Source organism: Taurulus bubalis (assembly GCF_910589615.1).
Source record: "Taurulus bubalis genome assembly, chromosome: 3".
In the NCBI taxonomy this organism is placed as follows: Eukaryota; Metazoa; Chordata; class Actinopteri; order Perciformes; family Cottidae; genus Taurulus; species Taurulus bubalis.
In genome coordinates this window covers 6074278-6093863 of record NC_136591.1, presented here as the reverse complement: position 1 = coordinate 6093863, position 19586 = coordinate 6074278, and the positions used below count along the sequence as shown (strand labels likewise).

The following is a 19586-nucleotide window of genomic DNA, read 5'->3' as shown; positions in this document are numbered from 1 at the left end:
ATTAGCCACAGTCGGCGGTACGCAGCACCGCACAAAAGGGCACGCGCTAATAATAATGTGGCAATAAACAAACCAGCTCATTGCACATCATTTCATTTCTTACGAGATGCAAGATTTCCAGATTGTGTTTATTTCACCTTTGACACCTTTGCCTGACATGGAGTCAAACCAGTTATCATTACGTGTTAAAAAGTCCGAATTGCTGATGATTGAGAAAAGGGGCTGCTTTGTCCAAAGCGGACTGTGGAGAGTGGGGGACGGCCTTGTAGATATTCTGTGGCTCCTCTTAACATGCATTTACCTTCCTCAGCTCCATGACTGACTGAACGTGGTGAAGTGGTTCGGACAATGTCGGCATGTACAGGATGTCCTACACCTACAAAAAAGCTGCAGTTCCGGTTCTTTGTGAGTTTCAATGAGGTAATTTGCGGCATTTCATATGTGTTTTAGGCAGTTACATTTTATTGGCTAAAACAAATGAGGGCAGAGGGAAAGTGTTACATTTCCATATTGGTTTCCTGATCTGCCCGTAGCCTGAAGGGCACTCACTTCCTATGTTTTGGCTACAAACACCACCCAGGTGACCCCTATTTGCATGGTGCATATTGTTTGGCAGGGCGAGGATTTGCTTTATGCAAATGAGACGCTTCTCGGGCTGGATTCGGCCCACGCTGGAGAGGTTGCAGCTACAATAACACAGAGGAGGAACAGCTGTGTCGAAGGCCGGGCGCTGGTTCCAGGACAACGTCCAGTTATGCTTGCTGCATCCGCCCCGAGGCGGGATGACTTGGTATACGAGCGCGGACCAGGGCTCTGCCCGCCCTGAGGGGCTACGCGGCGACAGCACATAAAACAAGCTGCTGTGGCTCACCACTGATTAAAAGTGATCCACCTGGGCAACGAGTGGCGCTTTGAAGTGCAATGATAAAACAAAAGCTGATGGCTTGTGCTAATTCGATGGCTAAGTGATTTCATTCCTCACCACATTACGGTAAGACAGCATTATTTTCTGGCACTGGGTGCAACGGAGGCTACTGCCAAAAGTAATACAGTTAAGTGCTCTGTTAAGTGCATGCACTACTCATCAGCCGGCAGATGTAGGGACTGGACATGTGTACGTAAGAAGCAGAGAGACCAACAAGTGTGATTTGGCCACATGGCGAAAAACAGAAAAAAAATGTCCCAATCAATGGAGTTAAAGAAAGAGATGAAATGTCAAGTCGGTTGGCCCTCCTGATCAAGCCTCAGCAGATGCTGGGTGACACGCCGGCTGCTCCCTCACCGCTAGATCAGCTTAATGACTGTTTAAATGTCTGATGGGCAAAAAAGAAAGGCTCGCCTCACCGATTAACTCCCTCAGTTGCCTGGTTACCTGCCCGAGCAAGTTGCCTGTGCAGTTATTGTAAGATTAGGTAGACGAGGAGAGAGAAAGATGGAACCCGATACCTTACAGTCAATGGTCAGCACTATTCTCTCCCTCTCTTTCTCTCCACCCGACCCCTGAGTCCCTTGTGAAACAGTAGGGGCCATTCTCTATACCACTAACAGGGCCGTCTTTCTTGTGCCTGTCTCTATCTCTTCCCACAGATGGACAAAAAGAGAGGGAGTGGTAAAAGAGAAGGGGTTGTGGGGCGAGGGAGTGTTTGTCGCACACACACACACACACACACACAAACAATGAAAAATACCCCTTACTGTGACTAATCATTAATCTTATCCACACACAGCTAAAACAGGCTCAACCTCGTTTGTATCCAAATGTGATAAAAAGGTAACATATGAACGATAAAGTCTATGCTATGAATAAATCTTAGGAAAGCAAAGCATATAGTTTCCTAAGAAAAATACTCAATATATTAACAACATAACGTCACTGGTTTTCCTTGACGGCATCACTTAACTGAGGAGCGTGAGTGCCGCTGAGTGTTTTATTATGTCTTTAAGCTGTAGTGGCACTTATGTGACTACAGAATTTTTCCAGGCGTCCCTAAAATCGAGAGTGTGACCGCTTCGCTACTTAATCTAATACAGAGGTGGCTGTTTAATGCCATAATTGTTGCACATGAACACACACCTTCTCTTCAATTAGCTCTCTTGAGCAGCCATTAAATTACACCCTATTCACCCCAACAGAATGTATCATCAACAGTAAGTATTTACTGAGCCCATGGGATATAAAAGGCTATTTGAATAGCAGCTAGTTATTGTATATTAAATACCAAACAGGCTACACCACCGAATAAACATGGCTGATATTGCCCAGTAGACCAGTAAACACTTTCTTCACTGTTACAATTTATACATCCAAACTAAATGCCCGAGAGTCACAGGGAAATTCTCTTTGTGCATTATGGTTTTTCCCATGACACTGTCTTCTAACAAACACAGTCCATAAAAGTTACCGCAGCATTAATGTAGAGAGTAAATAAATAATTATATAAGTGGAGCATAGTGACACACAATACATGCTGCTGCCGCAGCAGCAAATAGAGTGCCCTTTTAATTATGCAGGAGACATCCGAAAGCAACAGCACTCCTCACACTCTGGGAAGCAACTCAGTGAATACACCATATTAGAAGCTGTTAAAGACAGAGCGGAGGAAGAGAAGGTAGAGGAGTAAAAAGGGAAGTGAAATGATTTGAGAGGAGTAATCGAAAGAGAGAGGGAGGAGGGATATAGAGAGATGAGAGTGGAGATTTAAAAAGAAACCACTGCAAGAAAAAAGGCAAGGCGGAGAGTACAATTGTAAAGGGTATGATGTGGCGGAGGCTGAAGAAAAAAATGAAACCAGAGAGCAAAAGGAATACTGAGGGAATAGTGGCAGCACGGGTGGATGCAAGGCATGCAAGGATGTACTACATCGAGCCAAAGGAGAGTTTGAGGGGCGACAGTGGGCATAGAATATAAAAACATGAACAAAGATGTAGCCAGGGAAAAAGAAAGAGGAGATGAAGAAGCAAAAATGGAGGGAAAAAAGGAACAATCCTGCTGTGTTCAGAGAGAAAACAACACTCCAGATTTCTAAAGAGCAGTGCTGACACCATGTAAAAGAAAGATCAATAATTCATTAAACTGCCATGGAAAACACGTAAAACAATGTGTTCTTTTTCCTGAAAACGCAAATCAACTGACTTCATTATGCATTAACTTTGTTTCTTGCTGTCGTTGCACATCACAGTGAAAAAATATAAAGCCTAAATTGAAAAAAAACTCACATTTGAATATCACATCATGCCACCAACACCTTTTTTTTTTGGACAGCAAATGGAAGAAAAGAGTTACTGGGAGGAAGAGAAGCAAAGACAAGAAGGGAGGTAAGACTAGCTGGAGGGTGGAGGAGAGTGGAAGGAAAGCAGGTAGAAGATGGCAGACATTTATATATGAGGAAACGGATAAAGGGAGTCAAAGAGGCCGAGGTACAATAGGGGAGGCAATATAAAAACGTCCAATTTCACTACTAGGGCGATGAATTGATGCTGACGGAGAAGTGCAGAAGAATGTTAATAAGACTTCCTGGCCAGATGTTCGCACTCAAGCCGAGATTGTAAAAATGACTCACAAAGCCATGTTTGTGCTGCATTCACCCTACATCTACCTTTCTGCCCTCTTTTGTTTTTTTTTTGGCTCTCTTTCACAGGAAGACAAGGCAGCCTTGTCACAGACAGAGGGGCAGGGCAGGGCATGACATGGCTAAGGGGGAGCGTTAGGCAGCCCCAGGCATGCTCCCCTCTGGGATAAAATAAGTGCAAACCAAACCCTTATGTGAGCTGTCTCCACCACTACAGCATGTAGTTGCTAAGTTTAGTAGATGTGACACCGCAGACGGGAAAGGCAGCCCTCAACACATGCCGTGATAAAAGGGGGGGAAAAGTTGGGAGTTTGGTCGAGCGGTAACAATTCCCCCCTTCGTGTGATACGCTAAACCTCTTTCTTCCCTTTCAATATTACATGTGAATGGCACTCCAAACCGAAACAGATCAATACCGCTAACTTGACACACATTAGCACCATAAAGGCAACACGACTACTGAGACTAGCCCTGTCAGAAAGCATTATGGTGGAGAGAACACTAAGAGGAAGAAACAGAAGACATTTAAGAGTGGTGGAGTGGGAGGGGGGGGAGCATGGAAATGTGTCTTCTTACCTGTTTGTTGTACTTGTTGATGGTCTGACTGCTGTATTCGGAGCAGTGGTCAGATCCAAGGGAAATGTTATCTCCGGTGCCAACAAAGGTGTTGGCAGGGGGCAGGTCCTGAACTGCCTGGTGCTTTTTTCCAGCCGTCGGCGACTGCGGGTGAAGCTGGACGGTCGGGAGCGGTGAACTGGACTTGTAGTGCCGGGCCAGATCGGGGCTCCCCGGCCCTCCGTTGACCGAGCGGTAGCGACCCATGCCGGGACTGTCCGACAGCTTCTCGTTGACGCCGTCGTAGCGCTGCCCATTGGGTTTGGAGGCCTCGACGGTGACGATGCTGCTATAGAGGGGCTGTTTCGACTTTAGTTTCTTCTTGTCTTTCTTGGGCTTCTTGGACTTATCGTGCTGCTGAGGTGTGAAGAAGTCTTCGTGGTCCTTTTTGCCGGCCTCGTAGCCGTTCTTGTTCTTGGGGCGGCAGTAACAGGCTATGACGAAGACCAGGATAATGAGGATGACCGTCATGATGCCCGAAACCACTCCGATTACAATGCTTAGCTGCTGTTTGCTGAGATCATAGTTGGGGTCGCCGGCAATGTTGGTGTTGAGAGACGTGCTCAGGCTCTTAGCCACTTGGGCGTCCACCACTGTGGAATTGGAAAGTGTCTCGTTGACGTAGACGTGAACTAGAGTGGTGGTGCTCTGTGACGGCTGGCCTCTGTCGTTCACCTGGACCACCAGTCTGTGGAGGCCGAAGTGCTTCAGCTCAAGCTTCGCCACCAGCGAAATTACCCCGGTGCTCCCATCAATCTCAAACAGCTTGAAGGGGTTTCCACCGATGATGCTGTAGTTCAAGTCCGCGTGGATGCCAGTATCGGTATCAGTGGCTATGACCGTTCTGACTACTGTTCGGATGTTACTGGAGGGAGGAAGAAGGGTGTAGGAGCTGTTTATCGGGAAAGTGACAGTCGGTGCATTGTCATTTTCATCCATGATTAAGAGTGAAACTGTGGCGGTGGCGGATCTTGGAGGGTCACCGCCGTCCACAGCTTTGACACGAAATGTGTACGTGGTTTTCTGCTCTCTGTCAAACGACAGGGTGGAGAAAATAGTCCCAGTGTCATTCTCGATAGAAAAGACGTCCTCCTGTTCTTCAATGAAAAGACTCATCTCTGCATTTTGGCCTTTGTCTGCATCAATGACTGTGACCATGCCAACTGGGCTGTTTGGCTCAAGGTTCTCTTTGACGTAGAAGGTGAACACATCCTGCATGAACTTTGGTTCGTTGTCATTCTTGTCCGCCACAAGGACGACCACAGTCGCAGAGCCCTGTAGAGTGTTTATGCCTTTATCTTTGGCTATCACTTTGAATTCGTAGCGCTCTGTTTGCTCTCTGTCCAGAATGGTGTTTACTCTGATGTCTCCACTGTCTGCATCGATAGAGAAAATCCCATTTACTGATGAGTCTAGGGAATAGGCTATTTCAGCATTCTTCCCACTATCTGCATCAATGGCTGCCACTGTTGTCACTCTCTCGCCAGGGGCATTGTTTTCTGGAAACGACACCTCTACTACATTCTGGCTGAAGATAGGAGGGTTGTCGTTAGTGTCGCCCACTTTGACGATAACAGAGTTATTACTTGCCAGACTCGGGCTTCCAGAGTCCACAGCCACTATGACCACATTGTATTCCTGTGTGGCCTCGTAGTCCAGCATTGCGGACGTGTGGAGGAAATATTTCTTTTTATTCTGCTCACCTTCCATCTCACTGGCTGGTTTGAGCTGAAAGGGAACATCCCCGACCACTGTGCATGTGACGATGCCGTTTTCCCCCTGGTCACGGTCTGACACCTGAACCAAGGCAATGGGTGTGTCCACCACCACGTCCTCAGCCACGTTGGCGATGCCATCTTTTAAGAAAATGCGTCCAATTTTCCGTATCTCTATGGCGGGAACGTTGTCATTCTCATCCTTTATGTTCAACACCACAGTGGCCTTGTCCATTTTCGGGGGCTGGCCTCTGTCACGGGCCATTACTGTGAACCTCAGTTGGCTCACTTCTTCACGGTCAATGCGGTGCAACACACTCAGCCACCCTGTGCTCTCATCCAGCCTCAGCAGCCGCCTCACTGACTCTGTGGCTGCCCCAAACACGTACTCGATTTGACCATTAACCCCCACGTCTGCATCGGCCGCTTTGAGCTGCAGTATGGGGGCACCAGGGGAGCTGTTTTCTGGTAGGTCAGCTTCATACACGCTCTTCTCAAACCGAGGGTTGTTGTCATTCACATCAGTGATCATCACCCTCAGAATGGCTTGAGAGGAGCGAGGAGGATCTCCTCCATCTCTAACACGCAGCGTGAGCTCATAGGAGTCTCTCTGTTCCCTATCAAGGGCCCCTTTAATGATGAGTTGAGGCTGCTTCTCTCCATCAGTAGTGTCAGCAACTTGCAGTTCAAAGACGCTGCTCCTGCTCGCGCCTTCGTCGAATCTCCTCTTCCCCGAGAATGAATCCCCAGACGATCCCAAGCGCCTTGAGTTCTCCCCATTGTCCTGGATAAGCTCGTATCGCTCTATTCCATTTCTCCCGAAATCTCTGTCTGTGGCTGTGGGCAGCAGATAAAGGGTTCCAATGGGTCTATTTTCCTCCACAGATAGTGTCAGGACCGGGGAAGGGAACGACGGGGTGTTATCATTTATATCTAATATGATGACTTTTCCCTCAAAGAGGTCGACCCAGCTCTGGGCTGGTCCGATCACTGACACTTCAAAATCTATAAAGCACTCATTTTCATCAAATATCATTTGGCACTGTTGTAATTTCTCACGGTCTATGCGCCTCTCATTGGTGGTGAGCTCACCTGTTATGTTGTCTATTTTGAAAAAATCGGAGCCTGATTCTAGCGTGAATGTCACCTCGCCGGACCCGGCAACGATGCCCAGGTCGCCGGCTACGTTCCCTACTCTGACATCGGCAGGTCCCTCCTCCGCCAAACGGTACCGGAGTACTTGCTTGGCAGCGGGCTGATGCACGAGCTGCAGGATGAGCACACAATAGTACAAATAGTCCACTGCACCAGTAGTCCTCATGGTTCTTCTCTTTCCAAAAAATGTCCAGTTAGAATGGAAAAAATAAAAATTGTCCCAAAAAATATGTTTTAATCACTGCTGGGGAGTCGGAATATGGAAGAAAAAGGTCTGGTTTTCATACAGAGCACAGCTCTCTGCAGCGGGATGCGTGAGTCTTCATCCTCCGGACGACTTACATCGCTGCTGCTGCAGTGCAAAGCAGCAAGTGCACGGGCTCCCCGTCTGCTCTCTGCTTCTCCTCCTCCAGCTCCGGGTGGTAGTTGCTCTTTTCCTTGTTTGACTCAAAGAAAAAAGAAGGAGGGAAGAAAAAAAAACGCAATGATATCAAAAACTCGCCGTAGAGCCTACGTGCGCCTCCACGGATGCGCGTAATACGCCAAAATGTTATAGTCCGAGAACCATGTCACCAGAAAGTGAATTCATTCCATATGCCGCCTGTTTTACTCACAGTCTGGGGTTCCAATCTCCTTTTTTTAATATATTGGGGTGAGGCTGCAATACTCCTCTGTCCGACGATATGTCCACATATGTCAGAGGATCATTTAAATGCACGCGCAGTTTCCCTAACTCAGCGCGCGAAGAAGGATGTCCGCGCGGAGCCTGTCAACTCTCCGACGGCGAGGATGTGAATATGAAGCAAATTACCTGTCCGGCTGTCTACTCTGCGCTCTTCCTCCAAGTCACTTGAGGCGAGCGGGCAGTACAGTTCTCACACTCACTCTTTGCAACCTCAAAATGCAACGGATGTTTTGAAGAGGAAAAAAATAGCACTTCGAAGACAGTGAAAAATGTATATCCGACGCAGTTTTAATAAGGAAACGTTGGTTGAATCCTCGCTCAGCACATTCAGCCTGTTCCCTCACCTGCAGACGCGCCGCATGTGTTGGCAGCCTCTATCTGCAGCACTGTGAGAGGGATTCACAAATGATATTGCAGTCTCCCTCTCCCTCTCTCTCTCTCTCTCTCCACCTCCCTCCGGTGTCTTCTCCCCCAGCCGCGCGCCCGTAAACAGGGTCGGACTTTGGCTTGATCGCCCGGCCCAGACACCGACAGACAATATTTGACAACAACAACAAAAAGAGAACAGAGGAGTGAGACGCCTTTAAATAATTATAGTCCTTTTTTTTTAATCGGTATTTTTTTGACCGAGACGTGGCTCGGACCTTTTTTTGTGAGCACAGTTCCAATTCTTCATATGTATGCTCCCGGCGAGTTATCCAACGAAAACCTAATACTAATACAATTGAATGTGTTTCGCATTACAATAAGCATAACCTAATTGAATGGAGTCTCAGATGCAGTGTGGTGTTGGCTTTGCCGCAAGAGACCCCTTGGCAAAAAGGAAAAACTATTTAACCCCGCAAATTCAAACTATAACTTTTACGCACTCCAAAAGGTTGACAACACAAGTTATGTGTTTTAATTTGATATGTTCCTAATATCTATCCAGCAGCGGGACGGGACGGGGACAGGAGCTGTCTGGCTGTGTGCGCAGTGCTTTTCCTGTGGTTACTAATATGATTGCGTGTGGTCGCCAGTGCCTGCGTGTGCTCTCCGGCACTGCGCAGCGGGGCTCGGTCGATGTCTTGTCGCCCGCTTGCTGTTCCAGTCCACTCAGCATCCAGGAGCCCCGCACAGTGGCTCCGAATTAATTTGCGTGAGGAGGAAAAAGAAGGACAGAGATATCCCTCCCGCAACCAACCGGCCACTGCGCAAACCCAACTCCGCGCGTATAATATTACTGTGTGTGTGTGTGTGTGTGTGTGTGTGTGTGTGTGTGTGTGTGTGTGTGTGTGTGTGTGTGTGTGTGTGTGTGTGTGTGTGTGTGTGTGTGTGTGTGTGTCCTCCCGCTGCTGTGCCATCCCAGCACTTGTGATGGGCATACACATGCATGTGACTCCGGCGGCATCATGCTTAAAAAGGACGCGCCGCGTAAAAGTGGGTACATTAGGACATGTTTGATGATTACGTGGATTGCTGTGTTAAGAGCAACAACAAAAAGAAAGAAAGAAAAAGAAGATGGAACTTGTGCTTTGATGCGCGCGCGTGAGGAGACCCTCTATATTGGAATTGGGGATGCTCTCCTTCTATACAGTGCGGCGCTGCGTCTGATTATACAGCGAATGAGTGAGTGAAGGAAGGACTGGGGGGCAGAGAGGGAGAGAGGAAGCCAGTCTCAGCAGCTGCATCTTTCTCAGACGGCTTGACTGGATTCCAGCAGCAGTGGCTTTATCCTTGCTTACTAGCGCCCTCTATCGTCCAATTATAACCAAACCCCTTCCACATGTTTGTAGTGGAAGTACAGCAGATAGAAGACGGATCCAATCATTCTGTGTGCATGCGTTATGGACGTGCATGTGCATCCTTTAGCTGATTCGTTTTGCTCAAAAGACACTTTGTAGAACTAAATAATAGTAGCATTAAGGGTTTATTATGAGGGGATAATGTTGTTTTTTGAGAGGGATATGCAAAGGCTTTTGTGAGTTCATTATGTAAATCTGCTTTTAACCTGTGATGTTTTTTTCTCATTTTTGTCACTATCTTTCTTGTTTTATTGTTGCCTCTATTGTTTGTCATTACCATGTAAAGTGCCTTGAGTACCTTTTTTAAAGTGCTATACAAATACAATTTATTATTATTATTAATTAACTATTTAAAATATCATATTTTCCTCAGAGGAGGTTATAACTTCACTCAGAATCATGACCACGAGTATGCTTTTTTTCAGCAAATGTTGTGTAATTTATCCAACATTATGATTCATGAGGAATAAGGCTGCAATGTACACACTAAAAGCCTCAGGCTGAGGTTGAGAGTATTGTAGGGTTATGTACTCAAACTAAAACACAGAATGGTGATCATGTGTCAGACGTAGCGAGCTGATGTAAATTGCACAAAACCCCGAGCACATCTCGTTCCAACTGCAGAGCAATCGGTAACAAACAGTTCGTATAAGTGTAAAAAGAGCGAGAGTAGATTAAAACAGTTTGAAAACATACCATGTTTTATTGCAGTTTTGTTAAATTTGATTCATGATGATTCTTCGTAGTTGTATATGTCAAACACAGCAACATTGATAGTCAAAATGTTCATCAACCCTTGAGGCAAAAACATCTAAACATCCAAAGACTCACACTTAGCACATGGCTCTTTCTCCACAGCCTGTATGAATCCACTGCATCAAACACAAGAAATAACATTCACAACTCTGTGTCCCAAGGCTTTTTGGAATAAGTCAATGTGGAATAGAGCTTGTAGACAATTCTGAGACCGTGTTCAATATGAGAACCGTGAAGATCAAGGCTACAGAATCATCACTGAAACACATTATCGTTGCCGTGTGAAGCATCGATCTTGCTCTGGAGTGGATGAGTGGTCTAAAATGAAGCTATGGCAAAAAGCACTCCACAAAGACCTCATCGGTGTTATGAGGATGAGATGCTAAAACTAAAAAAAGTGACTTGTACTCCCACGCAGCAGTGGCTGGTAGCACACTTAAAAAAAAGTCCTGAGAAGAGATGATTCATTATTCGCATTATCATTTTCAAACCAAATATTTTGCATTTCAAACACATGAAGATATAGTTAGGGAATATCGGGATGGCAAAGTGGCTAAAGCTTCAGAATACACATGTTCAATGTTTTGTTGCAGAAAATCATCATCTAGTATGAACGCCTTACATTTGGAATCTTGAGAACACGTATTATGCAACTTGGTATGATGAACACATCCGGTTTTATAACAAATAGAAGTTGATGACCCAAACTTGGGTCGAGTAAACACATTTCCCGTACATGAACCGTGTGTTCTGCCAAAGGTTACCTCGACCCAACCGAAGGACACACATAGAGAACACACCGTATTTGGAAAGCCTTGCTTATTTTCCTCATGCGCCATGGATAGTCTATATGTGTTAATTACATTTTCAAAGAGATCATTTCGTATGTATTTCCCGCAAGTGGAATCAACACACGTGGTCTACATGTGTCACACAGTAAAATGTTCAAGTGGCTAATGCTGCAGTTCAAAATGAGAACCTGCCGTCTCCAGTTCGGCATTTTGCCCGCAGCCATCTTGGTTTACGGTTTACTTTCATGAACTAAAAACACACTGTGAAAGGAATAAAGTTCTACGATGGAAACACTGGCAACTCCCTGACCCAATGGACTCAACGAGAAAAACAGGGCACCAGCAAGCAGAAAGTTTTCTACAGCATGTTGGGCAGCCTACTTGGCACTGTTTTATTTCTCCATTTAAGTGCACCCACTATTGTACTGCATCTCGTTGCATTAGAAATGTCAATGTTTGTATATCAACTACATCCCACCTAAGCAGGAGACTTCTACAACATGGTACCAGTACCTTTATATTCACATATACAGGGAGTATAAACGGTTATTTTAACTGCTAAAACTGAGAAGCTAAAACAGAATACAAAGGCAGGTACCCAGTGGAGTTTTGTGTATGTTTATTGAATAACTTTAATCTTTGTAAAATACATTGTAAGCGCAAGTTATAGTGGCATCAGTCGTTCATCCGCCTCATGGATACGGTTTAAAAGGCTCCTGCTACACCTCTATAGGTTCAGAAGGACGTTATCATCGACTCACATGATCGATCACTATTACAAATACAAGAAAACAAGTCTGACCTTTTCCTACTTTTGTACTTATGAAAGGAGCAAAGGAGGAAGTCAGGTGACGTGGCATGAAGAGCAACACAACCCAGTGGAGCAGGGGGTCAGGGGTGATGGATGACTCACACACTTGGAGACTGCTGTGACCTGTGTGAAAACCAGAACAGCTGATAACAACCAAAATGGGTGGTGGCTGTGCATGTGTATGTGACTCATTCATAAAAAAACATTGCTCCATATGGCATTGACTAGAGGACCAAAGCTCCACAGCATACATTTCATAATTGCTTTTACTCACCTATCAAGAAGACATCATGGTGTGCAAAAACTTTGAAAAAAGCTTCGCACAAAAAATACAAACATTGGTCATTTTACTGTGAAAATAGGATATATTTCTAACACTGCTGATAATTATGGGGATGAACTCGGGATTGAGCACTCTGGTGATGTGGGCATCAACATGACTCAGCGTGGAATCTTGATGCTGGTTGGATGTTGGCATCGGGAGCTGGAAGCAGCACACTGCAGGTGCAGATAAATGGATTGATACAGGGGATGGTGATGAGGGATTGGCTGAGGTGAGGGAAATGTGAGCTTAAGTGTATTGGATTGTTTGAATCAGGAAGTACATGCGTCTTAAGGAGAATATGTGAATGGATAAGAGACAGGAGGCATGTGTGTTTAGAGACAACTGTTGATTCTAGTGGAGAAACATAAGTTGTTCTCTTCTTTTTTGACTGCCAAGTGCCCGTTTAAGACCTGCTGTTCAGATTACTCGGCCTGTGGTGTTGCTACTGGTGGTTTTCTCAAAAAAAACACCGGTGAAATACACTCTGGTTCACAAGGGAAAAAACACCGTGGGGCGGAGATTATGACCCCAAACAGCTATATGATTATTATGATGTTTAGCTATGGAAAAATATTGAATTATTTTACAATTCGAACCAATTGTGCCCCAAAATAACTAACCAAAGGCCCTAATACACAAAAAAAAAATCACCTATGTACTTCTTACTGTGTTTTTCTACTTGAGAGGAACACATTGTACTAGACCTGACGTACCTGATGAAGAAATGCTACTGGATGCGTTGGAGTTTCACATTTGACTCACCAAATAAAACCATGAAAACATTTAAACTCATTAAAGTATCCAGCGTCATATCAGAATTGCAAGGTCCACCTTGAACACGAGTTGGGTAAATATTTAAAAACATTGTGCAGATATTGTCTCTTTCACTTGAAAGAAACATCTTCTATTGTGCAGTATTAATAGTTTAACTCTTTTTTTTGGAGCCGGCCGGCTTCTTCTCCCACTGCCAATCCCAACACTTCCACCAGTTATTATCAGAGTGAAAAGTATACAGCAAGACAGCGTTTGACTGGGGGTCCCAGATCCCTCTCTGAACATGAATATGTATAAATTGCACCATATTCGACAAAAGCACTCCCTTGCAAAGCAATACAAGACCGTTCTATAGATGTGCAAAGAATAGACAGACATACAGAGAGTCATCGCTTTATAAATGTTGCTCTTGAAATATGAATGCAGGTACTTTGGCCACTACTGAGCTCCTTTACATGTGTTGTGTTGCTTTGTTACATTCAAACTGCAATCATGCAGTTTGAATGTGAACAAAAAAATACTCGTTTGTGACAGAAAAATCTTGCTAATTGGCATTCAGCTTTGATGGGGTGACAACATGTTAGCATTTTTCCAGCAAGCCATCAGATTTTTTTTGTGTCTATTTTTCTGAAGATTTTTCAGATGGCACGACCAAAATTGAATGTGTCTTTGAAATGAAAATAGCAATTTTGCTCATTTGCATAGTGTACAGAAATAAACAAGATATTATAGATACAACTGCATCCAAGCTAATATGTTAAGAAGTTAAATGATAAAGTTTCTTATTTGTTTAACATAAGATGATGTTGATTCTCATGGATATTTATTCTGGAAAGAGAGGAAAGATTGTCCAATGAGGTTGGACTGCATAGAGAGTCAGTTTTACATCTTTGAAAGTTAGTTTTGAGAAATGTGAGAAAAGTATAACTGTATTATCCTTTGACTCTGATAACAGTTGATTTTTGTACCATCCTCCATCTAGTTTTATTTTTCAGCCGTCACAAAAATTGGGAAAATTGCGCCATCATTAGCACTCCCCCGAAGAGGCACAAGGTTAATAAAAGTTGTAACAAAATTAATAACTGTGTATGTTTGAAAGAAATTAGCGTACGTGTTGGCTGTGTGTGTGTGTGTGTGTGTGTGTGTATGTGTGTGTGTGTGTGTGCTAATGCAAACGAGGAGTAAGCAAACATAATTATCGTTTTTGTGCCTTTGTACACAGCTTTTATGTCGGTTTGGGGAATTTATCAACATATTTGAAATCATCAGTCAAGTGCAATATATATATATATATATATATATATATATATATATATATATATATATATATATATATATATATTCACTGAATTGTATGAATAAGATGTCCTTATTATGTCAAAGTGTTGGAATAAATGTTAGATATTTAACTGCTAAGCAGCAATGCGTGATACCTTTTTTTGCATTGAATCATACAGAGATGTTTGCTGAAATTGATTAGATGTGCCTACCAAAAAAAATGCCACCAGCCGCATGACAACAGCTGGACTATATGGATCCAGGATGCATGAAACTCCGTGATGGGCTTTCAATTTCCAACTTTGTGTATACGTGCATTAATAGCCGGATTACTCCTTTCTTCAATCTGTAAAAACACTGACAAAGACATTGGTACAGATGTTGGCCCGATAGTAACACAGGAAGCAGACTCTGTTGCTTTGAAGTGCTTGACGGATCACATTGGTGGGTTTTTTTTGTGGCTTTTGTTGTTTTAGGACTTGGGTGCGAATGTACTTAATTGATTTTGACATTACACTGGCAGAAGCAACGCTATATTTAAAAAAAAAAAAGCCAAGAGTCCCGTTTGTGTACTTTCACAAAACATAGCAGTTGTTATCAGTTCCCATGAACATTCTTCAACATGTGATGTTCTCATTGGACTGCAATTAACACTTCACTCTCTATTTGAAGCTATTCCTGTCCGCAGTGGGTATCTATGAACAAGAAGCAGGGGCGGGAAATAAGTGGTTCAAAAGCTTTGGACAATGTGTCTTGGTAAACTGTACAGTCTCCCCTATCGGAGCCGTGTTAGTACAGAAACAGAACATATTCTTATCAACGTGCTGCCAACACCTCCTCATGCTCCAGGAATGAGCCCAACCCTTACATAGCATCTACAGCATCTATGTGTATGTCCTTTCCTTATCTCCCTTCCTGCAAGTGTGGGTGCAAGCAGCGATTCACACTTCCGAAGCATAATAATAATAATAATAATAATAGCTAGGATTTATATAGCACCTTTCATGAAACCCAAGGACGCTTAACAAAGACATAAATAAACATAACAAATGCAACAGTAGCTAGAGGACATAGGCTTTGGTGAAGAGGTGAGATTTGAGGAGTTTTTTGAAGGTGTCCAGAGATGGTGTGTTGCGGAGCTCTATGGGGAGAGAGTTCCAAAGTGTGGGGGCTGTCACACTGAAGGCTCTGTCCCCAAAAGTTCGCATTTTTGTGTGAGGGATGGAGAGCTGACCCGTGCCTGAGGATCGAAGGTTCCGGGACTGTGTGTAAGGGTGAAGGAGGTTCGATAGATACTGAGGAGCCAGGGCATTGAGGGATTTGTAGGTGAGGAGGAGGATCTTGTAGGTGATGCGGGACTTGACCGGAAGCCAGTGGAGGTGGATGAGGGTGGGGGTGATGTGCTGCCAGGGCTTGGTGCGGGTGAGAACCCTGGCAGCCGAGTTTTGCACATACTGGAGCCTGTCCAGGGCTTTGCTGGGAACCCCGGACAGAACTCCATTGCAGTAGTCCAAACGGGAGGTGACGAAAGCGTGGATAAGGGTTTCTGCTACAGAGTCAGAGAGTGATTGCCAGAGACGTGAGATGTTTTTGAGGTGGAAGAAGGCGGATTTGGTGATGGACCTGATATGAGATTGGAATGATAGTGTTGGGTCCAGGATGACACCCAGGTTGCGGACTTCCAAGGATGGGTAGAAGGAACAGCCGTCAACGTCCAGGTGGAGATCTCCAACCTTCCGGAGCAGGGCCTTGGGAGCCACAACCATGAGCTCAGTTTTGTTGCTGTTGAGTTTTAGGAAGTTTGATGACATCCAGATTTTTATTGCATGTAGGCAGTTTACAAGTGACTGTGGGGGTAGCTGGGTGGATGGTTTGGTGCTGAGATATACTTGTGTATCGTCAGCATAAGAATGAAAGCTGAGACCATGGTGGTGGATTATCTGACCAAGGGGAAGCATGTAGATGGTGAAGAGGAGGGGTCCCAGCACAGAGCCTTGAGGTACGCCATGGTTGACTAGGGCCGGGGTGGAACCGGAGTCTCTGATGGTGACAAACTGTTTTCTGTTTGTGAGGTAGGACTGAAACCAGGAGAGAGCTGAACCGGTGAGGCCAAGGTAGTCAGATAGGCGGGTGAGGAGGATGTTGTGGGAGACTGTGTCGAAGGCAGCTGAGAGGTCCAGGAGGACGAGGATGCTGATGTGACCAGAATCTGCAGCAATGAGGAGGTCATTTGTGATTTTGATGAGGGTGGTCTCTGTGCTGTGATGTGGTCTGAAACCAGATTGAAATGTTTCGTAGAGCTCATGGTTGGCCATATATTGATGGAGTTGGGCGGCCACTGCTCTTTCCAGAATTTTGCTCAGGAAAGGGAGGTTGGAGATCGGTCGATAGTTGTTGCAGTCATCCCGGTCCAGACCTGGCTTTTTGAGGATGGGAGTGACTGAGGCCATCTTGAGGCTGTCGGGTACAAGACCAGATGCCAAGGAGGAGTTGATGATGTTCACCTTAATGGGGCACAGGGCAGGTAGGCACGCCTTGACCAAGGCTGTGGGCATGGGGTCCAGAGAACAGGTGGAGGCTTTGGCCTTAGTGACCAACTTTGCAACCTGAGGAGCACATACAGGGGAGAAGAAGGAGAGGGAGCACTGAAGCAGGTGAACATCCGAGGGAGCCACGCCTAGTGGCTGAGGTGTGTGTGGAGGGAGGTGGGCCTGAACCAGGAGCTGCTGATGGATGGACTCGACTTTGTCCTGGAAAAAGTCCAGGAACTTAGTGCAGAGGTCGGGGGTACCTGAGGGGAGGGGGGGGGTCAAGGGGGCGAAGGAGCCGGTTGATGGTGGAGAACAGCAGTCTGGGGTGGTTTATGTGGAGGCTTCCCCTTGCTTGCCAGGTGGATGTGTCAGTCCCCGTCCCTAGTTGAGCCTGTGTGGAGCCCGCCGCGGTCTATTCTCTGACTGCACGCCCTCAGAAGAGAAATACAAGCATCCATCAACAATATGTAAAAAGTGGGCCAATGGCGGGCGGCCAGCCAGCCAGCCAGGCCACTCTTAAGCGACTCTTTGTAGTGCTGCCCGAGCGGTAATATGTCACAGCATCCTCCACTTTAAACGGTGAGAGAGAGAAACATCAACAAGGAGTGATTCCATGGCGCAGAGAAGAGGCGTCCAGTGTTGTGGTGGTGGAGCTCGGCAAGCTTTTTTTTCTCTCCAACTCCCTCTGGCGAGTTTGCTATTTTGGGACTCGACGCCTTGTTCTGCCTTCTGCCCCCTGGGCTTTGCAAGAACTGTTGAAGAGATCACAATACACAGTAGAATTGGTTCAGAAAGTTCCAATACCGCCCAGATCATTCAGGTAGTCACAGGGGGTAAAAGGGATGGTGCCGTGCTTTGAATATAAAAAGGGAAGTGTGTCTTGTTCTCATTCAGGTGAGGAAAAAAAATATGTGAAAGTAAAATCCGGAAGGATGATTGAGTTTCATGAGTCATATTGACTTTGATTTGATACCGTGAGTGAAACAGCTTGTTGGCTTACAATATTGATTAGCACATCCACTGGCAAACTCTGAATCTTTGGCAAGAAATGTTTCAATAACTGCATGTCTGTTGCGCTTTTGTACATCCATCCGAACACATACACATCAATGGCGGTTGGGCGAGTGTGTAAGAAATCTTTTGGAGAGTTAGGAGTTCTTACTAAAGGACTTGTTGATATGTGGATGAAAGGAGCCAGGAATTAGACCACCGACCATCCATCCATCCATCCATTATCAGCCGCAACATTTTCCAGCTCATTCTGGGGGATCCCGAGGCGTTCCCAGGCCAGCTTGGAGATATAATCCCTCCCTCCTGGGTCTTCCCCAGGGTCTCCTACTAGTTGGGCGTTGTCTAATGGGAGGATCTGATGGGAGGCGTCCAGCGACCACCGGCCATGTAGTTTGGTAATAAATTAATGTATATTCTTTATAAACAACAACTGATATTTGGTCAAATTTGTATTGTATATACAGGTATAAGGTCTGGTCACAACTGAGCTAAATATTGCCTTCTGTTAATCACTTTATAATATAAGTCATGTTAAAATTTGCCATGAAAAAGGACGTTTTTCAATTTTTGTAAATCTTATTTTATGTATTTTCTAGGTCTTAGTTCAAATAGCTACATTTTATTCAAACATTTTACTGTATTTCTTTTATTTTATTTATACATTTCAGTCTTGTAATTGAGATGTTTCCCATATCCCTCCCATCAGTACAAAGTGCATATACATTGTAGGCATTAGTCACCCTCACCCACCCAGCCAGTCACACTTCAAAAGGGGAGCTCTCAAAGCAGCCATTCACCGAGGGGTCACTGTGTCCGCTATGGGGGGGTCAAATGTGGTGAGAGGAAACTGGTATTATAATAATTCCAGTGTCAACACTCTGTGCTCCTCCCCTCCACTCGCTGATCACCAATGAGCTCGGCTCTTGTCGCACAGAAAGAGCCTTAAAAATCGGACACTCAAAGGGAAAGTTTGGCACAATAACCCTGCTAATTCCTCACGCCATATACCATCCTACAAAAAAAAAAAAGAACACAGCCGGAGCATGCAACACTGGCCACATTATTAAGATCTATTGAGGGAATAATAAGGATGAATTACCCCTCCTTTTCTTGTGCCCTAGAAATCGCAGAGCATACTAAATCTTGCCCCCGTGTCAATAGCTGCCTGTCATTTGCATGCATTAAAGGGAAAATAGCGGCTCTCTTTTTTTGTGACACTTGTCTTGTGCCAGCGAGGATAGTCCCGAGCTGTCCCCGGCTCAACTTGAGCGGACCTGTTGAAAACATCACATGTGAAGGGAAGTCATTTCCAATACATAGTTACTCCTTCACTGCTGTGTTTTTAAGCGTGTGTGTGTGTGTGTGTGTGTGTGTGTGTGTGTGTGTGTGTGTGTGTGTTTGCCTGTCTGTCTGGTCTGCCGGTGTGTTTATCTGTTTATGAACAGCGTTGGAGTGTTTGTGTGCACTGTCCTACTGTTCGGCAGAAAATAAGAAGACACCTGCTCGGCGATTCGGAGCTTGCTGTCAAAAACAGAGAAGGAAGTGTGGTGGTAGAGAGAGAAAAAAAGAAGAAGAAAAAAACAGGCAGCCCAGAGATATATCTATTCTGTCTCCCTGCTTCCCTCACGCTGCCGGTAGGAGACTTCAAAATGGCTCCACTCCCCGCCACAGAGTGGGCTCTGCCCTGTCAAAAACGTCTTTGAATGGGAAATACAGACTGGAAAGTTTCCTCCTTTCTCTCTCTCTCCTCTCTCTCTCTCTCTCTCTCGCTCCCTTGTTCTCTCTT

At 45.2% G+C, this 19586-nt stretch overlaps 1 protein-coding gene across 1 annotated transcript in view; it reads right to left on the bottom strand.

The window, feature by feature from the left end:
- pcdh7b (protocadherin 7b) overlaps positions 1 to 7220 on the bottom strand; it is a gene marked incomplete at both ends in the record, with an annotated part of 95213 nt that extends 87993 nt beyond the window's left edge. The window contains 1 exon segment of the mRNA XM_079215052.1: positions 4146 to 7220. Coding sequence (XP_079071178.1) covers positions 4146 to 7220 — 3075 coding nt within the window.
- Positions 7221 to 19586: the final 12366 nt, after the last annotated feature.